The sequence below is a fragment of the Protopterus annectens genome, chromosome 1.part0 (assembly GCF_019279795.1).
Source record: "Protopterus annectens isolate FY-2018-M chromosome 1.part0, PAN1.0, whole genome shotgun sequence".
NCBI lineage: Eukaryota > Metazoa > Chordata > Ceratodontiformes > Protopteridae > Protopterus > Protopterus annectens.
In genome coordinates this window covers 1,688,205,058-1,688,231,017 of record NC_056725.1, presented here as the reverse complement: position 1 = coordinate 1,688,231,017, position 25,960 = coordinate 1,688,205,058, and the positions used below count along the sequence as shown (strand labels likewise).

Genomic DNA, 25,960 nt, shown 5'->3' with positions numbered 1-25,960 from the left:
GGCAAAAAATACACATAAATACACAAAATCATACTCGGAGGCTCTAAACAAAAACCTGAAAAAGCATCAGAGACCTCCAAAGCAGACACCCAATCAACCTGCACGTCCCGTCACAAACCAGACAACACATAAAACACAAAATCAGTCTGCCACACAATCACAGCCCGTAAGGCGAAATAACATACCTAACACACTAGTAATAGGTGACTCTATAGTCAGGCACACTGACGTCCCACTCACTAGGCTGGAAAAGCAGAAGGTTACTGTTAGCTGCCTGTCGGGAGCCAGAATCCACAAGCACTCAGGTCACTCCAGAAAAAGTACAAATATGACTCTGTCATTGTTCATGTTGGTGTGAATGACCTGAGACATACCTCCCTGGACTACATGAAAAAAGACATGGAAGAGCTCTCTGATCATGCAGCCCAGGCTGGTATGACCCTGACCCTGAGTAGCATCCTGCCCTCACCAAGAATGATACCTCAGTATAAAGAAAAAAATGATCAATTTCAACAATTGGCTAAGCTTCTGGTGTCATTCAAAGGGGATCCAGTGTCTGTCAGCCTGTGACGACATGCTTGACAAGCCATGTTGCTTCACAAGAGACGGCTTGCACCTGTCACCCCCAGGCTTTCGAATACTGGCCAAGGCTCTTGCTGCCCCCATAGTGCCTTTTTTAGGCAAGGCTCAAAAGTCAAACCCACCTCCGTAAACAGCACAATTAACAAAAAACTGAGGGTTATGCTACTCAACGCCAGGAGTTTAAATCTCAAAATGCACGCGCTCGAAGCACTCCTCAGTATGGAGAACGTAGACATCTGTGCAGTAACTGAAACCTGGTTCAAGGCTCCAGAGAGCACCCCAGCACTACCTGGCTACAACTCATACCACACGTTTCGGCCTCAGAACATGGACTGAAACACAAAAGGAGGGGGTGTATCCATATTCATCAAGGATACCTACACCTCCAGGTTAGTGGCGCAGCATGATACCTCTGATATCATCCATGTGCAACTAACATCAGGCAAATCTGCAATGCAAATTGTGGCCTGCTACAGATCACCTTCCATGACCCAGGACCACCACTCCACCTTTCTGGAGACACTGGAAAACATGAAGGTCCTATCGAACACCCTGATATTGGGCGATTTCAATTACCCTACCATTCACTGAGAAAACTACTCGAGTACAAATTCTCAGGCCCAACGCTTCCTGGAACTCATCAACTCAAATGCCCTGAATCAGCTGGTAAATTCCCCTACCAGAGGTGAAAACATATTGGACCTGGTCATCACCAACATGGGCGACAGGTGTTCCACACTGGAAGTCAACCCATCACTGGTTAGCTCAGACCATAAACTAATCACTCTGGATGTCCACACCCCACCACCACCCCCAACCAAGGAAACCACAGTCAAAAACTTTTCTAAAGCAAACTTCACCTTACTTAAGACAGAGGTGGTAAGTTTCACAGCCCCCACGCTAAAGGATAACGCTGCCCAAGATACAGAAACCTTTACAAATGCACTCTATGAGCACCTACAAGGATGCATGGATCATGCCATCCCTAGCAAACCCAAGACTCACTCCTCTAAGAGAAGGAAACCAGTTTGGTGGACCCCTGCAATAAACAGGCTATACAATAGAAGGAGGATACTAGTTTAGAATAAAAGCAAATCCCAAGAAGGAAAGACATCCCTGATCAGTATCAGTAAGAAACTAAGGTCCCTCATGAAATCATCCAAGGCTACCTTCGAAAGAAAAATAGCCAACGATTCAAAAGATAACCACAAAGCCTTCTTTAGCTATGTTAAGAATCTATGTGGCAACTCACAGATATGCACTGAACTAGTGCAAAATAGCACAAAATATACTGAACCTACTGATATTGCCAACATCCTGGCAGATAGATACAGTGCAAACTTCACCCTCCTCTCACCTCCAAAAGGGCCCACAACAATACCGGAAAAGTGTAGTGTCCCAAAAATCAGACATGCACAGGTGAAAACAGCCCTTTCAAAAGCCAAAAACACAGCGTCAGTGGGACCAGATGGTGTGCCAGGCTGCGTCTTGCATGAACTACAGAATGAACTAACCCCACACCTAAACACGCTGTTCAACCTCAGCCTCTCCACAGGCTACGTGCCCATAGAATGGTGCACAGCAACGGTTATTCCTCTCCACAAAGGAGGGGCAACAACTGACCCTGGAAACTATCACCCCATAAGGCTGACTGCAAGGCTATGGAGAGCATCATCATGGAACTCATTAAGAAAGACATTGGGTACCTCCAAACACTTGACCCGACCCAGTTCGGCTTTCTTAAGGGCAGATCATGCCTACTAAACCTTGTTGACTTCTTCAAGACAGTCACCAAGGCCAAAGACGAGGGAAAGGTGGTTCACACAACCTACCTTGAACTCGCCAAGGCTTTTGACACCATTCCCCACTTGGGCATTACAGAAAAACTCACCAGCCTGAACACAAACCCCTATGTTACGAGATGGGTTGCCAACTGGCTTACAGATAGAACTCACACGGTAAGAATAGTGGGGTCCAGGTCCGACTCTAAACCAGTCACAAGTGGTGTCCTGCAAGGCTCGGTCTTGGGACCCCTACTGTTTGGCATATACTTCTCAGAAGTACAGGCAAACACAGGAGGACTATGGCCAACCAAGTTCGCCGATGACTGCAAACTGGGAGCCATAACTGACTCTCCGGCTGACACGGACATCCTCCAAAAGGGCCTTACTGAGACGGACACCTGGTGTCAAAGTCATGGCCTCAAGCTAAATGCCAAAAATGCACAGTCATCCCATTTGGGAAAAACAAAACACCCACAAATTACCACATAGGTGGCAGCCCCCTTAATACAGAAGAGGTAATTAGAGATATGGGGACCCAGGTAAATAGTAATCTCTCCTTTGACAATCATATTGCCAAAGTAGTTAGGAAATCCTTCTATGTGGCCCATCTAATTATTAAAGGATTTGCATCTAGAAATAAAGAGGTTATAGTGCCCTCTACACGTCATTCATTAGACCCATCATAGGGTACAATGTCCCATTTGGGATGTACCTCACAAGACACTTCCAACAGCTGGAAAGACCATAAAAGTACCTCACCAAGAGGATTACTGGCCTCAAACATATGTCCTATGCAGCCCGACTGAAAAATCTCTGGCTGTACTCAGTGGCATATCACTTACTCAGAGGTGATCTCTGCCTGACTTACAAAGCCATGTCCAACTCAGAATTGATGGACATGCTCCACCTAAAGAAATCCAAGTCACTGCGAGCCACGCGCTCTAGTGAGCTAAATCTCGTCACAACAATAAATAGAACATGCTGGAGGGACAGATTCCTGTCACAGAGACTCCCCATGCTTTGGAACAAAATTCCAAATTATATCAGGCACAGCCCCTCACTAACACTCTTCAAGAGAAACCTTGACGAGTGGATGGGTAACAGAAAATACACCCCTTGCATCACTTCATTGGCTCTGCTTGACAGAAGATCAGTTAATTAATCAATGGGGCGGCGAAAGCCGACACACTCTGGCTAGGCTTATAAATGCTCTCGGGCAGATAGCCTAGTACCTACCTATGAACCTATGAACCTATTATCAGACTTCATAGAGCCAAAGTCCCACTTTTAACTCATTACATCCGAGTGACGCCTCCAGGAGCATCTGCAGTTAACTCCTACTGACGGCTCTAGGCATCAAATACTGCTTGTTCATATTTGCATCAATAATTGCAAAACCATGCTATGTACAAGGTTTTAAAAGATTTCATGTTAAAGCTCACACAATGGCAAACTCAACTGTATTAATATTTGACTTCCGTCTAGTGCAAGTAAATCAATATTAACTGTTGTTTTTATGATATTAATTTGCATAGATAGAATTATCACTTTTTTCTAAATATCTCAACAACCAAGTAACAACCAAGAACTACTTAGCCTCATATGAAAGCTCTCAGCTAGATGAATAAAATGCTGCTGACAGTATGTGTGTATCTTGAGTGGTTGCCGAGATATTCTAAGTTGTTTAGAAAATATCACAAATATAATAGTTACTGTGTTTACTGTGACATACAATTTGGTTTAAGACCTAGAACCTAAAGAATACTACCACAATAAAAATAGTTTGTGCTAAAGAGTTTGCCATTTATACTTCTTTCACAACCCCTATGGTTCCACAGTATGAACATTTGCTTGAAATGTGAGGACATAATTTGATTCTGTCAAAAGGCTTAGGCTCCGCCCATTGGAAGTTACAGTTCAAACTTCCTGAGCTCCATTGGAGTGAATTGGAGTGAATGAGTTAACAAAGTCCAAAGAAACCTGTTACCTGCTGTTACTTGCAGAATTTAAAGTTCCATGTGCAGCATTGCACAATACTAGAAAATAAACTTCATTCAATTTATGTCAGCCTTAAAAAAAACAGACACTGCTAGTTTGTGTCTAAAATCAGTAAACTTCAGACTAGTTAAAGTGTAGGACCCTCTGGAACTCAGACATGAGCAACTCATCATAAACAGGATCTCACACCATATCCTTGAAAACTGTAGGTCTCCCTCCGTATCCCAGGAAACCCATACTACTTTTCTCAATGTACTAGAGTCCCTCACCAGTCAACCCAATGTGATCTTCATGGGGATCTCAACTACCCCTCTATAGATTGGGAATCCTGCACCACTTCTAATGCACAAACCCAGCAATTTCTAAACTTCATTAATACCAAGATCCTGGAACTGTTGTTCCATTCTTCGACTAGGGGTACAACCATCTTTGTCCATGTACTCACGCACATGGGGGAGAGATGTTCCTCACTCCAAGTAATGTCCTTGCTCATCATAGCTGACCATAAGGCAGTATTGCTTGAAATAAAAATTAAATCTGGGGACCCAGTAAAACCAAAAACCTTTAGGAGCTACTCCAAGGTTAACCTCTCTCTACTAAGCAACATCTTGGCTAAATTCCAAGCCCCCCCCCAACCCAGTAAAAACCATAGCATATGCTGAGCTACTTACAAAATCCCTGTATAGCCCTATTGATAGCTGTATAGGGCAAGCTGTGCCCACTCATAAAAAGAATAAGACAAACTCAAAACACAATCCATCCTATTGGAATCGCAATATCCATTAGTTATGCAACAACAGAAAAAAAAAAGCTTGGCCAAGCATAGGAAGAACAAAGCCCGAAATACTAAAAGCTGCCTGACCAATCTAAGCAGACAAGCTAAGAGGGTTAATTAATCAATGGCTAAATCTGAAGAAAAAATAGCTTCACAGGCAAAGTACAGTCACAAAGCTTTCTACAGCTATGTCTGTAATCTCAAGAGAACTACACAACAATGTGCAGAATTTATTATAATTGACATCACCCACACTAAACCAGAGGCCATAGCAAACCTCATGTCTGACAAGTTCAGCTCAAATCCTCCACCTGACAGTCCAAAGGAAATACTGCATACCACAATCCCCCCACACATTATTAGGGAACAGGTCATCAATGCACTTTCTAAGGCCAAAAACTCTGCATCAATGGGCCCTGATAACATCCCCGGATGCTTACTAAATAGTATGAAATAGGACCTCTCAGGTCAATTTGAATTACTTTTCGGCTGCAGCTTACAATCAGGTTTTGTGCCCAAGGAATGGAAGACAGCCACAGTCATTCCCTTGCACAAAGGAGGTCCAACCACTGATCTGGGTAACTACAGGCCCATAAGTGTGACCAACCTCATATGAAAGGCCATGGAAAGAATCATCATGGACATGATAAACTAGGGCATAAGTAACTTGCAAATGCTGATCCCATAACAGTTCAGGTGTGTTAAAGGAAGGTCATGCCTATTAAATCTGGTGGACTTCTCTGAGAGGGGCACCGAAGCAATGGATGAAGGCAAGACTGTGCACACAGCTCACCTCAACTCAGTTAAGCCTTTTGATATAATACCCCATGCAGGCATTTATAGACAAGCTTACTAAACTAGGTATAAATCCTTTTATTACCTGCTGGATAGTGAGCTGGCTTACTGATAGGACCCAGGAGGTCAAAACAGGTGAGGCAACCTTCACCAACAGGCCAGTCAGTAACAAAACCCCCAAGGTTTGGTACTGGGCTCACTCCTTTTTGGCATCTATTTCTCTGAAGTGGAAGCAAACACTGGAAGTTTATGTCTGACAAAGTTTGCGGACGATTGCAAGCTGGGGGATATCATCAACTCCCCTGCAGACACTAAAATTCTTCAAGAAGCCTATCTCTGGCTAACAAATGGTGCCAAAATCATGGTCTTAAACTCATTGCTAAGAAACGCATAATTGTACCCTTTTGGAAATAAACTATCCTGGCTATTTCCCATGTTGATAATGTACCCTTAAGAGTCAATACAGTAGTCAGGGATCTGGGTACACATGCAGACAGTAGTTTTACCTTTGACGACTGTGTGATCACAGTGGTGAGGACATCCTTTTATGTTGCACTACTTATAAGTAAGGGCATGACATCTAGGTCCATAGAGGTCATCATCCCACTCTATGCAGCAACTGGAGCAGCATCAGAGGTTCCTTACACATAGAACACAAGGTCTAATAAACCTGCCTTCCTCAGAATGCCTTAAAGCCTTTCCCTCTACTCAGTCTCCTATAGATTTCTGCAGGTGATCCATGCCTTGCTTACAAGGCATCCACAAACCACACACTTATAAATCACCTGCATATACACAAGTAAAACAATAGTAAAAATACAAGGCCTAGGGACCTGAATTTTGTCCTTGACTTACACAGAACATCCTAGAGAGACAATGGCCAGTAACTGCAACAGTTAAAACTAAAACACCACCTTATGCTGATGCAAGCAACTGTGCTTCCAGAGCACAGTGTATACTTCAGCAAAACATTCAAATTCTCATCAAAAATAACAGAAAATTGATGAATATTGGACTGCACTCATTTAATTCAACTTGAACTTGCCATAAAACTAATCTCTTTGTCAGGTCTCCTTTCATCATCAAAGCCGTTCTCCATTTTTCACTGCTGCATCCAGTCATACATTTCCCAAATTCTCTCCTTCTTTGGTGTGATGGCTGCTAACACTGGTAGCACAACTAACAATGTTATGTTCAGTTCCATTCCTCTACCTTCTCCATGCCCCTGCTTGTTACTACCTGTATTGTTTCCCATAACAGATTACAGATGTGAACTTACGCCTCACCATGCTTCCTCCTCTTCTCCTTGCTGACCATCTCTGTTACCTCCTTCTCTGTCTTGTTAAGTCTGAAACATGAGACTGATTTCACCATAATCTGGTATCTCTGTCGCCTTTGCCAAGACTGTTAATCCCCTGGGTAAATGAGTCTGCAATCAAGATACCCTTCCCAAAAATCTAATCCACAGAATAAAGATTGCCTGAAGACAATGGTTTAGTGCCAGTACCAGAAAGCTTTGATTCAGATGTTTCATAAAGTGCAGCAACAGCATCATCATCATCATCATCATCAACGTTAAAGTCTATTTCATCTACTTTAGTGGTTCTTGAAAATGATACTGAAGATCTTTAATAATGACTTCAAATTGCCTTATTTTTATGACACGGGAGACTGCTAAAGAAACAATTGCACTAGTCTGATTGTACATAGAAGAAAGGTATATCCACATTTGTCCACTTCAACAACAGCATGTCAGGTTCCAAACCTCTTCCCTGCTCCCATAATGTACTTCACCTCACCTCAGCTACTCTTCAGATCAAAATTTTTGTTGGAAATAGTTATAACTTAATATTCCAAGAAAACTACAGCAGCTCTGTCTTTTAGGCATCTCTGCAGATGGAACAGCTAGGGACTGGGGAAAGTTTGTGGGTTTGTTGAAGTGGTTACATTTGGATCATTAACATTTACCATTAAGGTAAGTACATAATCTTCATAGCTTATTTTATCCATTCCATCCACTTCTTTTTTTTTTTTAACAAGAAACATTTTTATTAAATTATCACTTGCGACATAGGCAATCATACATTTATATAAATTAAATCAAACCATATTTTCATAATCTTAGTTGCAAGCATTTCACATCACAAGCCATACTGACATAATTTTAGTTGCAAACATTATACATCACTTACAATCTACCCATTAATTGTCAATCAAACATTACATAGCTCATTCAAATTCTGCCCATGTATGTATTGTTCCCACAATTCCCATTTTTATTACTAAATTATTATTTGAATGCTTTCTATTGAAATTGGCTTTGTGGCTCTATCTCTCTGTCCCTCTGTGGTTATTTTACCTTCTTCAATGCACTGAGCTGAAGGGTGCTGAAGTATTGTGTATTGCATAATGATTGGTTCTGTCCAGGGTGTGACTGGTTCTGTCCAGGGTGCTGAAGTACTGTGTACTGCATAATGATTGGTTCCCACTGGATGTAGGTGTTGCCTGCATTGCTGACTTCCCACCTTCTTTTTTATTTTTAAGCAAAAACGTAAGTAAAAAAATATTTTTTAAATAATGAATGCTTTTTTATTTAGTCACTCTAAAACGTAAAAAAATAAGGAAGAAAAGTGAAAACTTTGCAAAAGAAACAGACAATTTGATTCAGAAAAGTATTTGAGGTTCGTTATGCTGACTCCTCCTATGTCTTCTGCTACCTCACTACCAGAATCAGCAAAACTAACCTCAAATGCTTTTCTGAAATCAGCTTGTCTGTGTTTCTTTTGCAAAGTTTTCACTCTTCTTCCTTATTTTTTACTTTATAGTGACTGAATAAAAATCATTCTTTTTTCAAAAGATCTTTTTCTTACTTATATTTTTTCATATGTGATTTGCTCCTACCCTTTTCTAAAGATCTCAAGTCCAGTTGTTTTATCTATGTTATTATATTCACTGCTTTTAGTACAGCTGGTTTAGACTTTGATTTCCATTTTCTGGTAATTGCTTTTTTGGCAGCCACCATAATTAGTCTCAGCAAGGCCTCACTATGTCTAGACATTTTCGATCCTTTATCATAGCTCAAAAAATAATTTCCCTAGTTATACCCATTTGCTCACTCAGTATCTCTGATAGAGTAGTCTGCAAGGAATCTCGAAAGTCTGCCATCTCATTACATTCCCAGAAAATATGTTCCCAATTACCTCTTTCTTCCCCATCACACCTCCAACATTTGCTGTCTACCTGAGGAAAAACTCTCTGTCATCTTCTTTGAGTATAAAAATATCTATGTAAAAATTTCCAACCAAAAATCCTAAATCTTCTACATTTTATTGCAATCTATTCCATCCATTTTAATGACAGGACAGAGTTGCCAGTCTGAACCTCCTCTGGGGTGGTATCAAGACAGAATACCCCTTAGTATGGTAGTTCTCAGGGTAGACCTGGAACTAGAATTAACATCCAGCTTACAGTGCCTTGCAAAATTATGCAGTTAAGACCATGTCAAAGCAATGTATATATCATCCACTGTGGTATTCCTGAAAAAGACTAGAGAAGCAACCATTGCTCTTAGCAAATGTGACTTTCCTTATTAGGTAAACTGGTGTTGCATTCTGTATGCTAAAATATGTCACATTCTGACAGGAACATATATAGTGACCTTAGTAACTTTTCAGTCTACTCTGTTTTGGGCAAAAACAATGAAGTGCTGTTCATCCTGCTTGATACTCTTTGTATTGTTTAAACAAAAAATATGGACATCTAGATAGTGAAACAGCTACTCTCCTTTGTTAGCATGCTGAGGGAAGAAGACTGGAAGATAAACTGATTGGATGAGATTCTCTTCTGTGGCTATCCTTACCACAATTTCTGGACTTGTGTGCTTAAAGAGACCACATGTTTATGAAAGGTGATCTAAAGATGTTTGGATAAAAGGGCCTGCAGTTCAAAATCTCTCCTGAAAGAGAATAAGTCTTAAACGTGCTAAAAGACTGCTGCCTACAGCTGGAAGCTCTGTCATTGAAGTCGATAGATTGGATCATGTAAGATCATAAATTCTTTGAGATGATAATTAGGAGCTGAATGTTGATATATTTGTTCTATATTTGCAGTTGTTTTAAAATTCAGACTCATTGTAAAGCAAACAACACACCAGCATGGCTATAATACAATCTTTTTAATCTACTCTGTGTATTTTTATATATTATCAATTAATATTTAAAAGTGATATACAGAAAATATAAAGTACAGTATCACTGTAAATGGGCATTAATTATTACTGGTGTGTGTTATGTAATATGACCTGTCCAAATAGTTCCAGTAATACTACAGTTATGGATGCATCTCATGCCCCTGTTTCTTTATTACGGCCATTCCTGACTATATCTCATAACAAATACATATATTAAATGGTCTTGCTGCTTGACAGATAAAGTACACTGTACTAAACCTGTAAAATGCTTCCAATGAATAACATTTTCTAGTTTAGTGGGTTCTACAAACAGTGATAATATTCTGCTTATATTGACTGCATATTAATATGGTATTAGAATGAAGCAGACTTCTGTCTGAACTCTTACATATACATATATATGATTACTTACTGTCTCGAAGCTTTCTAGTTGTGGAGACAACTCTTCAGTCTTGGCATGATGCAGGACGTTCTGTTGACAAGGAAAGAAAAACAATATAAACAAATGCATTTTCAGACAAAGAACTTGTAGATGTATAATTAAAAACAAAAGAAGTTATTAACTACAAAAATGCACCAAACACAGCTGCTCAAGGTCAATGATTATTCATTTTTCTAAGCAAATGCTGTAAAATCTTGAAATCTAAACTAGGAGGCTACTGAAAAAATAAAGACTTCATGAACGCTGGCCTTTTAAGACAGAACTCCAATTCACCATAATTTGTATGTTTTGCTTGCAAAATTTAAAACTTGCATTAGTGAGTTTTCAATATACAGAATGTGTTTTAACTATAGATACACCAAATATTATTAAAATAATTATGGTAATGACCACAAATTACACTTATAATCCTAGAACTTCAACTCATGAAAATGAAATTTAATTTTTTTAAATAATCATAAATTAGAATTCCTGCAGATAATTCTAGCAAATATGAGGATGAGTGTCAGACAAAATGTAGGTTCTCAAGGGAAATAAGTTATGATGTATAAGCTAAAGTATTTTGTGAATACATGAACTTTACTATTCTATAATGAGTTTTGGATGTATGCTATGGGCCAGTCCAGAAGATATAGCTGGTGTGAAAACAATGGACTAAAACTAAATTCCAAGAAATGTATAATTATATGTTTTGGGAAGTATGACTCCCCTTGTAACTATCGCATTAACAACAAACCCTGAAAATTGATCCAGTAGTCAGGGATCTGGGAACCTATGTCGACAATGAACTGTCCTTTGATCACCACATATGCACTATTGTAAGGAAGTCCTTTTTAATCACACTGCTTGTATCTAAGGGTATGGCATTCAGGGCTCGAAATGCAATAATTCCACTGTACTCAGCTCTCATTAGGCTGATCATTGAGTATAGTACCCACTGAGTACGTACTTATCTAAACACCTGTCACAACTGAAATGACCACAGTGTTTCTACACTAAAAAAATCAAGCGCCTTAATCACAAAAACTATGTGGACCATCTCAAAGCCTTGTCCTACTTCTTAGTATCATGCAGGCTACTGACAGATGATCTCTGCCTCATGTATAGGGCCACAACAGACCCTGTGTTATCAAACTTATTACACATTTCCAAGTCCAATGGTGGCATAAACACCTACTCAAAGAATCTCAGTCTCTTCTGCAACATAAACAGAATGTGTTGGAAGGATATGTATATATCACACATAATTCCACTTCTATGCAACCATATCCCAGTCCACATAAAGCAAAGCTCTCTATTCAAATGTAATTTGGAAGAATGGTTGGGGACCAGGAATTCATTCCCAGTTTAGCAGCCTTGTCTATTTGTCCATTATGGATTGTGGCATCAAGTGTATGTCACAATGTATCCTTGTTCTGCTCATCTCTGGGTTATTTGTACACTAAACATAAAAGCTAATAACTACCATGGGAGTGTAAGGCTGGACTTCATAAGATCCTCATAGTTCCATACCCTAGTAAGTACCCATGAACCTAAAAATAAAATTAAAAAAATGAACATAATCTAATATATGTTGTGACGCCTATGCTGTGGCCCAGCAATCAAGGAGCCTCACTCCTCACCAGTAACACCAGTGAGGGGTGTCCATATAGGGGAAAGGATACAAAAATACACACACACAGTAAAGTACAATTTCCTTTAAAAGCACACAGAGATCACAGTCAGTCTGGGGCTGGTTTCTCCCTTTATCTCCAGACTCCCCACTGGCACAGCTATAGGGTCCAGATCTCAGCCTAGTGGGCAAGCTAAAACATCCAGCACCCTCTCTGTCCAACCAGCGCTTCATGTCCCTGCCCAAGTAGCTGACACACACACACACTTTGAGATAAGAGTTATATACAACCACACAGACAATCCTGGGGAAGGCTGGCACAGGTTCTCCAGCTGTGCCCCTTTTACCCAGACTATATGGTAGTACCACTTGCCACTACCCACTAATATTTATTAGCTACTAAAAAGGCCCTTAACAAAGGGTGTTCAATTATTGCTGTGCAATATTATTATCCAAATGGTGTGTGCAACTGAACAGTCAAGGCTTATTGGAGTGGCTAGGCCAGTATCACTATATACATGCAATGCACTCTAGAGCTTAAGTTATCTCTACAAAAAACAGCCACAGTTGAAAGGTTTAAAAATATTTAATAAAAAATAATAAAAACACAAGACGATACTTCTTGCTACACAGTGCTAGTCAAAAGTTCAGAGATCACAGAGAAATACTTAAAATAATACAGTAGAAAAGTTTTGACATCAATACAGAAAACAACTAATCTCATATTCCTAGTTCCTCGCTATACCTAAGAGAAAACACATTTCTAAAATAAATTTACACATAGAAAAAAGGCAGTGCTGGTGAGTTGGATGTTCTCAAGACAAATGCCAAATGCCCTCATTCTTTCTCTCCTTAAATTGATAACACAGAACCACTGATTCATTTCAGATTACATCATTTCCTTCTGGTTCCCAGGCTAACAGAAACTTAGAGGTTACTAGCCTTTAGGATCTTGCAGCTGGTTAGGAAGCCAGAGCAATAAAAGAAATTATACATGTAAATTCTAGCCATTAACTCTGGCCTCAAAACAATAGGCAGAATGCCTCCCTCTAGGCATCTCGGCTCCGAGTTTTAGATCAAACAATTTCACAGTGCTTGACTTATCAGCTTTCTTACAGCAGAGTGCACTGTTGTTACATTTTTTTCATTTCAACCTCCAATACAGTCATTTCACATTTAAGAGAACAAGCCTGTGGCTTACATTAATATTTAAAAACAACAAAATTATCTACAAAATTCTGTCTAGCTAGGCTGGTAGCCTTCATATATCTTCATACATCTCCCCCTAGAGAACTCAAGCTAGTTTTTCAAGTGATCCTTGAGAAACATTGCTTGAAAGGGTTAGGTCTATCTGAGTATACCTTACCCCATTCCCTGTCTTGAGAGCCCATGTGTATTGGCATTGCTAATCCCACTGTGGTGCTGCACTGACATATCATATGCTTGCAACCCAGGCTCCACCTTAGCAACTTGGCATTTTACTGGCTGGCTCTGTTTAACCATGTTAGGGGATTGTGATCTGTCACTACAGTGAATTTTCTTCCTTACAGATAAGGCTGAAGTTTCTGCAATGCCCACACTATGGCTAGACATTTCTTCTCTACAGCTGCATAGCATTCCTCCCTGGGTTGGAGCCTATGACTGAGATAAACCACTGGGTGCTCTTCCCCCGCTGAAGAAATCTGGCTAAGTACAGCCCCCACCCTATGGTTCGAAGCATCCAACTGCACAACCAATTCTTTGCTGTAATCTGGACTGGCTAACACAGGGGGCCCTCCCAAAGCTTCTTTAAGCTTCTGGAATGCCTGCTCACATGCTGGGGTCCACACTACCTTATCTGGCCTGTTCTTCCTTGTCAGGTCTGTGACGGGAGCAGCTATGGTACTATAACTGGGGATGAACTTTCTGTAGTACCCTGCTGTCCTTAAGAATGCCCTCACCTGCTTTTTGGTAACAGGTGCAGGCCATGCCTAAATGGCTTCCACTTTGGCAGGTTCTGGGCTGATCTTAGCATTCCTCAATTTATGTCCCAGGTAGGAGACCTCTGCCATACCCACTTAACATTTGCTGGGCTTAATGGTCAAACCTGTCCTCTGTGGTCTGCCCAGTACCTCCCTGACATGTCGAAGGTGCTCTTGCCAGGAATGGCTGTAGTTGGCAATATCATCTAGATAAGAAAGGGCAAACCCTCCTGCTCCTGCTAGGATGTGACCTACCAGCCTCTGGAAAGTCGCTGGGGCATTTTTCATCCCAAAGGGTATCTTTGTGAACTCATACAAGCCAAAATGAGTCACAAAGGCTGACTTCTCTCTAGCAATGGGAGTCAAGGCCACCTGCCAGTACCCCTTGGTAAGATCGATGGTTGTAAGCTACTTAGCCCCACCCAGCTGCTCTAGGGCCTCATCTGTCCTAGGCACGGAGTAAGCATCTGACTCTGTGTGACTATTTAATTTCCTGTAGTCCACACATAACCTGGTGCTGCCATCCTTCTTTGGCACTAGCACTGCTGGGGAAGCCCAGGGACTGTTGGACTCTTGAATTACCCCTAGTTCCAACATCTACTGTATTTCCTCCATCAGAGTCTGTTTGACTCTTGCAGGTATCCTGTAAGAGGCCTGCCTAATAGGCCTTTGGGGTCCTGTATCCACCTGGTGCTGCCCCAGGTGTGTGCACCCTTGTTTCCCAGTGAACGTGTCCCCAAACACCTGTAACACTGCTTAGATTTCTGGAACTTATGTAGGAGACATCTGCTGGGACATTGCTACCCCTTCCACTGAGGTGTCTGTGCAAGCTTCATGGAGGAGATCAGTCACCAGATCTCCCTCAGACTCCTCCTGCAAGCTACTACAAATACTCAGCACAAGGGCCTCCCTATCATGGTAAGGTTTCATCATTTAACATGGTACAATTTGTGCCCCTGCTTTCTGCCTAGCAGTTCCACCATGTACTTAACATCACTTATCTTTCTTACCACCTTGTAGGGTCCCTCTCAAGCTGCTTGCAGCTTGTTGTGTCTGACAGGAATGAGAACCATTACCTGCTGCCCTACAGTATACTCTCTAGCTCAAGCATTCCTGTCACCAGACCTTTTCCTGCTGCTGGGCTTCTTCCAAGTTTTTCTGGGCCAAGCCTATGAGTTCCCTGAGCCTTGTCCTGAGGTTTAGGACATATGCCATGCAGACTCATTGTGAGGTTCACACTCACCTTCCCACTCATCTTGAATTAAATCTAGAGGTCCCCTCACCCTATGCCCATGCAGCAACTCAAAGGGTGAAAAACCTGTGGGTTCCTGGGGAACCTCTCTGTAAGCAAACAACAGATGGGGCAAATATTTGTTGCACTTCCTCTTAAACTGGTCTGCAAATGCCCATCATATGGACTTGAGTGTAGAGTTTAACCTCTCAACAAGACCATTAGTCTGGGGATGGTAGGGGGTGGTCTTCAGGTGCTTCACCTCACAGGACGTCCACAGGCAAGCCAGCAGGTCTGACATGAAATTGTCACCTCTGTCAGTCAGTATTTCTTTTGGGAAACCTACCCTGCTGAAAATCTCTTAAAGCATTTGCCACCTTTTCTGCCTCAATGGAAGACAAAGCCACTGCCTCAGGGTATCATGTAGCATAATCCACTGCCACTAGGATATGCTGTTTCCCTGTGGAACTTGGGGTACTCAGAGGCCTCACAATATCCATAGCTACCCTCTGAAATGGCCCTCAATCACAGGCAAAGGCATCAAAGGAGCTCTCACCTTGTCTCCTGCCTTGCCTACCTTTTTACACTGCTCACAGGTCTTGCAGTACCCGGTTACATCTCTGGAAATTCCAGGCCAATAGAAGTTCTGCATAATATGTCTCTTTGTACATTTTATGCCCATATGACCTGCAAAGGGAATATCATGGGTTATGGCTAGAAGCACCAGATGGTAAGGTCTAGGCACTACCAACTGCTGTACCGTCTCACCTTCTAGCCCTCCCTCAGGGGTCCATGCTCTATACATTAACACTTTGTCCCAGTATACAGATTCCCCCTTCCTTTGAGAATCATGTGCCTCACTAGCTACCTGCCTCAGGCCTTGCATTGTAGGGTCTGAGAGCTGAACCTGTCTCAACTCTCTCTTTGTAACTCTTCCCAGCTCCCCTTCCACAGGAAGTCTGGCTTCCTCTGACAGTGGTGCCTCACTGTCAGTCTGGGTACTACTATTCACCTCTACATTTTCAGTCACTCTGCCCAAGGGAACATCAGTACCCACAAGCAGCTGTGGCTCACCTTCAGTCTCACTGCTACAGCGTAGCTTACTCCTTGATGTAACCACCTCACTAGTCCTGACTGCAAGTATGCGGTCTGTCTGGGTCTCCCCCAGGCTACCAGACCCACATGCTTGTCTCAAAGCCTGACTGTGTGTAACTGCATTAACACATGGTACTGCCTCATCCAAACACTTCCCTATCAGGACATCTGCAGGATGGTAGTTCAGTACCCTTGTTGTCTTGAGACAACCTACTATTGGCATTTTGTCTTCCCCATTTACTGGCTCCCTCAACTTTTGTTCCCAACCTTGCCTCTGTGGACATCTGAATGCCACATGGCCCCACTGGTTGCATTCAAAACATTTAACCCTAGGTCTTGGATGTGTATGTGGACTAGTGGCTTTCTCTGCTACTGGCAGATTCTGTTGGGACAGTCTGTCCTGCCATCCACGGGTTTCTTTAAACCCGTGAGCAGTACTAGGGGTCCATTTCCTGTGCAGGTATGCCCTGCTTGCTATGTATAGGTCTTCCTTCTTCCCCAACTCATCTAAAGTAGCACATTGTTTATCAGCTAACCAGATCCTTGTGTCCTCAGGCAAAGTGCTAAGGGCTTGTTCCCCTCACTAACAGGTCTGCCAGCCCTTCAAAAGTGGTGAACTGACATCCACTCACCCACTTATGAAAATAAGTGCTCAGTTAAGCAACATATTCACACACACTTTCATCTACCTTGCATCTGTGCTCACAAAACTTTTTTTCTATACGTTTCAGATGTTAGCTTAAAAACTTCTAACAAGCAGTTCTTAACAGTAGTATAATCAAAACATTCCTGATCAGAAATTTTAGACAACACAGTTACAGCTTTATCATGGAGTAAGGGGGTCAGGAACCATACCCAGTGCCTTTGGTTAACATCATGCTGTTTACATACCCTCTCAAACATATGAATGAAAATTATCCCTCTCTGTACACTGCAGAAGAAATTTACTGACCTTTTGTGCTTCTGGGGTCCGGTTACTCCCTTCCCCGTTACCTGCATGACTCTGGCGAAGAGTCAGCATCTCCTTTTCATGCTGCCTCTGCCTTTACTTTTTCTCAGCTTCCAAGCATAGCAGTTTTCATTCTCCTCAGCCTGCAAATGTCTCAGTTTCTCATTGTCCTCACTCTCTAGATGCCTCAGTCTCTCAGCTGCTTCTACTTCCAAACGCCTGGCCTCCAACTCAAGTCTCTTCAGCTCCAGATGGATTTTTAAGTCCTCTGCAGAAAGGCTGAGCTGTCCATTCTCTGAGTGTGTTACATCTCCGCTGCCAGTCTGATTGTCCTCCTGTTTGCTGTTTTCTGATGCAGCTGTGACCACAGCTGCAATCATACCTGCCTTAGTCAGGTTTCCATGCACCAGTCCTCTAATCGGGCACATCTCAGCCAGCTGGCTCCTTGTCAGCTTTCTGTACTCCTCTGCTGACATGCTTGCCTGCTCTCCCCGACTAACTAAGCTAACAAAAGAAATAAAACAATTGTGATCTGAACTCTAAGTATGCACTGCATGGCTGATTTACAGTACAAAACACCTTTAGTGATCACTGTACACAAGCTACAGGAATTCACACTACTCATACCACTACCAGCCAATTAGTAATTGCCAGCCAATTAATATGTGGTGTGAATATCTCACCACTGCCAAACAATTAAAATTTGACACCCATGCACTGGCCCAGCAATCAAGGGGCCTCAATCCTCACCATTAACACCAGTGAGGGGCATCCATATAGGGAAAGGATAATAAATACACACACAGTAAAGTACAATTTCCCTTAAGAGCACACAGAGATCACAGTCAGCCTGGGTTGGTTTCTAACTTTCTCTCCAGATCCCCAATAAGACTCCCCGCTGGCACAGCTATAGGGTCCAGATCTCAGCCTAGTGGGCAAGCTAAAACCTCCAGCACCCTCTCTGTCCAACCAGCGTTTCGTGTCCCTGCCCAAGTAGCTGACATACACACACTTTGAGATAAGAGTTATATACAACCACACAGACACTCCTGGGGAAGGCTGGCACAGGTTCTCCAGCTCTGCCCCTTTTACCCAGACTATATGGTAGTACAACTTGCCACCACCCACTAATATTTATCAGCTACTAAAAAGGCCCTTAACAAAGGGTGCCCAATTATTACTATGCAATATTATTATCCAAATGGTGAGTGCAACTGAACAGTCAAGGCTTATTGGAGTAGCTTGGCCAGTATCACTATATACATGCAATATACTCTAGAGCTTAAATTATAATTATAAAACAGCCACAGTTGAAAGGTTTAAAAATATTTAATAATAGATAATAAAAACACAAGACAATACTTCTTACTACACACTGCTAGTCAAGAGTTCAGAGATCACAGAGAAATACTTAAAATTATACAGTAGAAAAGTTCTGACATCAATACAGAAAAAAACTAATCTAACCTTCCCAGTTCCTCGCTATATATAAGAGAAAACACCATTCTAAAATAAACTTACATATAGAACACAGGCAGTGCTGGTGAGTTGGATATTCTCAAGACAAATACTAAATGCCCTCATTCTTTCTCTCCTTAAATTGATAACACAGTACCACCGATTCATTTCAGATTACATAATTTCTTTCTGGTTCCCAGGCTAACAGAAACTCAGAGGTTAATAGGCCTTTTGATCTTGCAGCTGGTCAGGAAGCCAGAGCAATAAAAGAAATTATACATGTAAATTCTAGCATTAACTCTGGCCTAAAAACAATAGCCAGAATACCTCCCTCTAGACATCTTGGCTCCGAGTTTTAGATCAAAGAATTTCACAATGCTTGACCTATCAGCTTTCTTACAGCAGAGTGCACTGTTCTTAAATTTTTTTCAGTTCAACCTCCTATACAGTCTTTTCACATTTAAGAGGACAAGCATGTGGCTTACATTAATATTTAGAAATTACAGAATTATCTACAAAATTCTATCTAGCCATGTTGCCAGCCTTCACCCATCTTAGTATATGTAAACACAAGAGAAATTAGCAATGCAAATATTTCAGTTTAGGGAAATAAACCACAGCAACACTGTGCTCAACTGGCTTCACCTAAGTGTCCCAGGGCATCTGAACAATGGAATTTACTATCTGAGAAACAACCGCCCATCATCACACTCTAAGTTGCAAGATCCTTGCTAGGAGATAACTGCCATGTTTGAATGTTGAATTTCCATCATCAATGGCTGTACAGCAATTGGAGCCCTTATTTTTGTACTGGCATTCAGTAAGAAAGATGGCTGTAAATCCTCTTGCTTGTCATAACTTTAAATTTAGGTCATAGTAACAACCCTGCCTAGGCATAATTCTACCCATAAATATAAACCTAACTGCAGCTGTAACTGAAAGTCTAACATTTAGGGCTAGGCCTACAATTAGGGTTAAACTTCAGGTTTTCTATGAATATGAATGTTGAATTAAGCTTAAGAATACACTGTAAGTTAAGGTCCAGAATTAATTCAGACATATACCTAACCATCTATCCTAATCAGAGCACCCAAAGTCATACGGCAAAGCTTGGGATTGAGGTTACAGTTATCAATGATTTAGAGTGTTGAGTTAGTCAGAGAAACAGAAATGCCATAAATGGATTTATTTCAGACATACTTATCATCAACTGTCTAACCAGAACCATCAAATGATGGTTAGGCGTCAAGGTGTCATTAGTGAAATACCTTCTGATCATTTTAACATCCTGACACACTGACTTTTTTCCAAAGGGAGATTAAACCCCCTTCCCCTATTAAGTGAACCCTGGAGTTGTTTTTTATAAAGTAAGGGGTTATGGGGAACACAGCCACAGCTATTCATCCAGGGAGAAAAGAAAAAAAGTTGATATATCAGGATTTTTGATGGAATGTCTTACAACTGATCAGGGACATGTGGACAGTTAAGGATGAGTTAGCCTTAGGGACAAAGTATGAGTAATAATGAAGGCTTGTTTCAGGAATATCCTTAATCAGCAGCATGATCTTCACTCTTAAAATTATGGCTAAGGTTAGGGTTGGGATTTTTTGACAATGAGACCCTAGTTAGTGTTGTGTATCCAATTTGTGGAGATGCAAGTATATTTCACATTTATCTCTATTCAACAGCCTCAACCTAGCCACCCAGGTTTGTGTTGGGGAGTTAGTCCTACAGTTAGGTCTAGAATTGGTTTAGGTTAATGGTAACAATCTCAGCCAACACCCCGCCAATGCAAGCTGACTGTATTTTATTATTTTTAAATATGTCTTAACTTAATTATAGGACAAATGTAGAAACTTAATGGAAAAAATTAAACTAATCAACAATTTAAAACATGTCATTACATATTACAGAAACTCAGTCAAATGAAAACTGGTTTTAACTCGCAAAGTCTAAAAATGATATAAATGTATTTGTTTTATCAGTACTGCTTTTTTCCTTCATAACAGACTCTCCATCCATCCTACAGCACCTGCAAAATGACAATCAGTACAGTAAAGTATTTACTGGACTGTTTTCTTATGACCAACTTGACAGAAAAACAAAATGATAGTTTTGTCTTGAGGTACTGTGCAAAATCATCAGCAACTTCTTGCCACCACTTAAAAATCACCTACAAGAGCTCTGAGGAACAAAAGGAGATAATACTCCTCTTATTAGAAAAGAACCCAAACCCATTAGAGTGGTAGCCAGACAAGAAGAACAAGCTGAGGTTGGAAGGGAAAATGTTTGTGAACAACCTATCCAAGTAGTCCACATAATATTGCACGCCTTACTGTCACACTTTGGTACAACCAAAATACACAAAATAAAAGTTAGCAACATCTACATGATAACAGTCCCAGCAGGACGATACATATTTATGTTTTTTAAGGACTGGTTTTATTTTAATTTAGATGGGCAACACTGCCACTAAAACCATATATTGTACAGATTTAATTCTTCCTGTGGAATCTATACTGTCAGGACTAGAAAGGATTTGACTGCATATGTTAACTATGTGGCCAGCAACCACTACTCTATAAATCGCCGTAAAAAGGACATGTGTGTGTGTGTGTCTCTCTCTCTCTCTTTTACATCTTTATTAAATCATTACATTTTAAACAGTAACATAGATTTACATACAGCTAACAGAAAAGAAAATAAACCATAACAGTTTCTTTTTTAAAGAAAATATTTATTGAGTTAACATATTTACAATATGTACACAGAAAGGAAGAAATTCAACATCACATACTGTTATAAAATGTTAGAAATACTTTGAATCATCAAGGTAATCTTGTATAGTTAACAGATTAAGATTTGTGGTATTTCAATAGCAACATTTCAAGGGCATCTCAACCACTAAAAGTCTTACTATGATTTATAGATCTTAATCTGATCACTTCTTTTTTTCAGTTTTACATAGTATTGCCATTAAATTTAAAAATTCTTTGAACATAAGAACTGAGTAAAATTTCCATTTTTTTAATAACTTTTCTAGCAACTGCCAAAAGACTCCAAACTATTTCTCACTGTTTTGACTTTTACAGATACAGGAAATGATACCTTCATTAGTATTATTGATCTAGTTAAAGAACAATTACCAGGCCATAACCCCTTAAAACATACTTATCCCTTCCCAGCATACATTTAATTTTTCACAATCCATAAACGTGTGCCCAATCAGCTTTTATATCTTTATTACATCCCCAACAAAATAAAGAAGTCATTTTACTAAACTTAGAGATTTTACAGGAAGTAACAAACATTTTGTGTATATACTTCCACAGAAAAACTTCCCAGTATAAACCTGAATAGGTTTGATTAACTGATTTAAGTAATAAAGTTTTATTCTTGCGATGTATTGAGTCACTCAATCCAGTACTATATAAAAAGTTCCAGAATTGTGAATCAAAACGATTATTATTATTTATAATTTTTGGACAAGCTTCCTTTGTACGTCAATTTACCTTTGTTAATAGCATTCATATATTCATATAATGGGGAGAAAGTGTTCTGTTCCTCTTCACTTCTATTACCTACCAATTCAGTTAACTTCTTACTGATGGATAATATTAACTGATTAACAGATTCATCCAACTTATAATCTTTCATTAAATCTTCTGGCAACTTAGCCTTTCCTTTTGCAAAGCAATCAGACAATAATACTAATCCATTCCTTTTTGGTAAATTCATTTTAACATTGTTCTGAGTTTCCTTATATCTAGAGGTGTGTGCAATGAGAAAGCACAAAAATGTCCATTTTGATATCACTAAAATTTTAAAAACACGTTTATTAACTTTTTTAAGATTGATTTCATATATGCAGAGTCTAAAGACTATGAATTTTCTTCTAAGGTAAATTTTATTAGCAAGATAAAAGGATTGTTATATATTTCTAATTTCTCACGTTTGATAAACTTATAAAAATTTAGTATAATCTGCTCCTGAATGGTTTTCCATTGACTAGTGTAAGTTAAGTCTATCTACAGTATAACAGAGCTAAAATTTACAGCAACAGAATATGATTCTACATCTGGGAAGCTACCACCACCGTACTCCCAAAACCTTATATGAATTCCATAAGCAATTCTTGGCTTTATAGGATACCATAAGAATGAAGGTAACATTTTTTCCATTTTTTAAAGTTTTTTGTCAGGTATTAAAGCTACTGAAAGCTATACATATATATATATATATATATATATATATATATATATATATATATATATATATGGTTCTACCTGACATAGTCGAAACCACACAATACCGACAACAACATCACCGACACCACATAATCGACAGTCCATTAACACGAAACCTCACATACCCGACAACTAAATAACCGACGGTACACAAACACGAAACCCCATACACTGCACACACCACAATAACAACAATAAAAAACAAAACACATCCCCATTCCACAAACCACACACACAACACAAGCACACCAAAATCCTTACAAATCCACACTAAACCTTACCCTAACCCTAAGGTCCGTCACTATCGCACACGTACCTAACCCGCTCCCTAACCCTAACTCACTTAACCCGCCCCTATCCCAAAGTCTATCCCTACCGCACACTTACCTAACCCGCTCCCTAACCCTAACTCACTTAACCCACCCCTATCGCTCCCTAACCCTAACTCACTTAACGCACCCCTATCCCCACAGACCGTCAATATCCACACTCACCTGACTCGCACCCTAACGTCCGTCACTACCGCATACTCACACAGCCTTTTCCCATGTCGGCATCCTCGGCGTCGGTGCTGTCATCCGTCGTGTCGGTCTTCTGCATTGTCGATGTTCTAGCACTCGCGATTCGCGTCGGTCTTCTTCATTGTCGATCTTCTGGAGCTCCGGATTCCGTTGTCGATCTTCTGCGCTGTCGACTAAGTCAGGTAGAACCATAGATATATATATATATATATATATATATATATATACATACATATATATACATATATATATATATATATATATATATATATATATACTTTTTGGGGGGTAATATAATCATTTTAATAAGTACTAACCTATCCTCAAAAATTAAAAAGACATTCATTCCATTTTTTAAAAAGAAGCAATATTTCTTCAAATATTTTTTTCAAACTTATAATTAATAATCTTACTCACATCTTGATAGATTTTTATTCTAAAATATTTTAGTTCTTTTCCCTCCCAATTATGTTTGCATTTATCTTTCAACTTAATATCTAGCAACTGATTTGACACTAAAATTTCACTGTTATTGTTATTAAATCCAGCAGTGATACTTTTTAAAACAAGAAACATCTTTATTAAATTATCACTTATGACATAGGCAATCATACATTTATATAATTGAAAATAAAACATATCAACATATTTACAGTTGCAAACATCATGCATCACTTATAATCTAGCCAGTCATTGTCATTCAAACATTATATAGCTCATTCAAATCCTGCTTTCTTTTAAACCTCATACCTTCACAATTTTATTCTGCATGTAGTGTTCCCACAATTCCCATTTTTCTTTGCAATTTGCTCTTACCCTTTTCTAAAGATCTAATTTCCAGATGAACCTCTATTACTATAGTCACTACTTCTAGTACATTTTCTAGTAACTGTTTTTTGGCAGCCACCATAATTAGACTCAGCAAGGCCTTAACTATGTCTACGCAGTTTTGGTCCTGTTCATACCTCAGAAAAGAATCTCCTTAGTTATATCAATGTGCTCACCTATTATTTTTGATTGAGTAGTCTGCAGTGAATTTTTAAAGTCTGCCAACTCATTACACTTCCAGAAAATATGTTCCTAATTAACTCTTTCTTCCCCATCACACCTCTAACAGTTGCTATCTACATGAGGAAAAATTCTTTGGAGTCTACTTGGGGTATAAAATTAGAAATAATAAAAAAAAACGAAGAAAAGCACACAGGAATACACCGAACCAGAAGGACTTTATTAGCCCTTTTGTCCACTCAGCCAATGAGTGAACTTCTTCAGATAAAATCAACATGAAACAGTATTCTTTTGATATTAAACAACAACCAATCAGAATTCATCAACAGACCTCCACATTAGTTAACCCACCTCCAATATCCCAACATCCTGTTTAAAAATAAATATTTTTTGAAAATAGATATATTTTTGAAAAACATAGTGATACAATATATATATATATAAATATAAACTATCAAAATAAACATAAAATATAAAAGTCATGCAATCATAAAAAACAAAAATAAAACTATAAAATCAGCATAATAATATGGAACCATAATTGTTATAGGAAAAAAACTTAGAGTTTTGCCCAAATTTAATTTGTGGAAACTCATTTGGTAAGGGTTTTTAATTTAAGAAGCCAGGAAATAGAGCAATAGTCATTCAAACCTGGTCATTTAAAAGCATTTAACCTAAGTTACCAAATAAGTTATTTTTTTCACCAAAAGAAGATTGACAGAACCTCCCCTTGGCCCTGTTCGTATTGCATCAATGGCCATATATCAAAAAAAATGCCCTGGAAAGTGCTTAACATGCCTTGCCAGGGTGTTAGTCTCCTGCTCTTTTTTAATCCCATATTCATGCTCATAGATCTTGTCCTTAAGTCTACGATCGGCTTTACCCACATAAAAACATAAACAATGCTGGCATTGAGCCAGATATATTACCCCCTTGGAATTACAATCAAAGCTCTGGGTTATCTTATATTCCTCCTCACTGACTTTAAACTTTATACCAGGACTAATTTTGGGACACCACGAACATCTACCACACTTAACCATTTGGGATTTAGTATCCCATAGCCAGTTGTTCAAATTTTCAAACACTGACTTAAAGTTACCACCCCTTCTAAAAAGTATCCTTGGGAGGGTTCCAAATGTTTCCATAAGCTGACTTTCTTCCAACAAAAATAGGCCAATTCTTGTACAGGATCCTTCAGATCTCATTATGATCATCATTAAATTAAGTAATAAAATAGACTGAAGTTGGAAAAAAACCCAGTACCCATGTAATTAACCCCCCCCCCCCCACCATTAGCTGCTCTGTAGAAT

At 39.7% G+C, this 25,960-nt stretch overlaps 1 protein-coding gene across 2 annotated transcripts in view; it reads right to left on the bottom strand.

Annotated features, from left to right (window-relative positions):
* The window catches only part of LOC122799515 (TRIO and F-actin binding protein), a 3,126,988-nt gene that overhangs the window by 2,524,722 nt on the left and 576,306 nt on the right, over nucleotides 1-25,960 (bottom strand). For both annotated transcript variants that reach the window (XM_044068636.1, XM_044068645.1), the window contains exon 3: nucleotides 10,536-10,595. In XM_044068636.1, coding sequence (XP_043924571.1) covers nucleotides 10,536-10,595 — 60 coding nt within the window. The remainder of the gene's footprint in view (nucleotides 1-10,535; nucleotides 10,596-25,960) is intronic.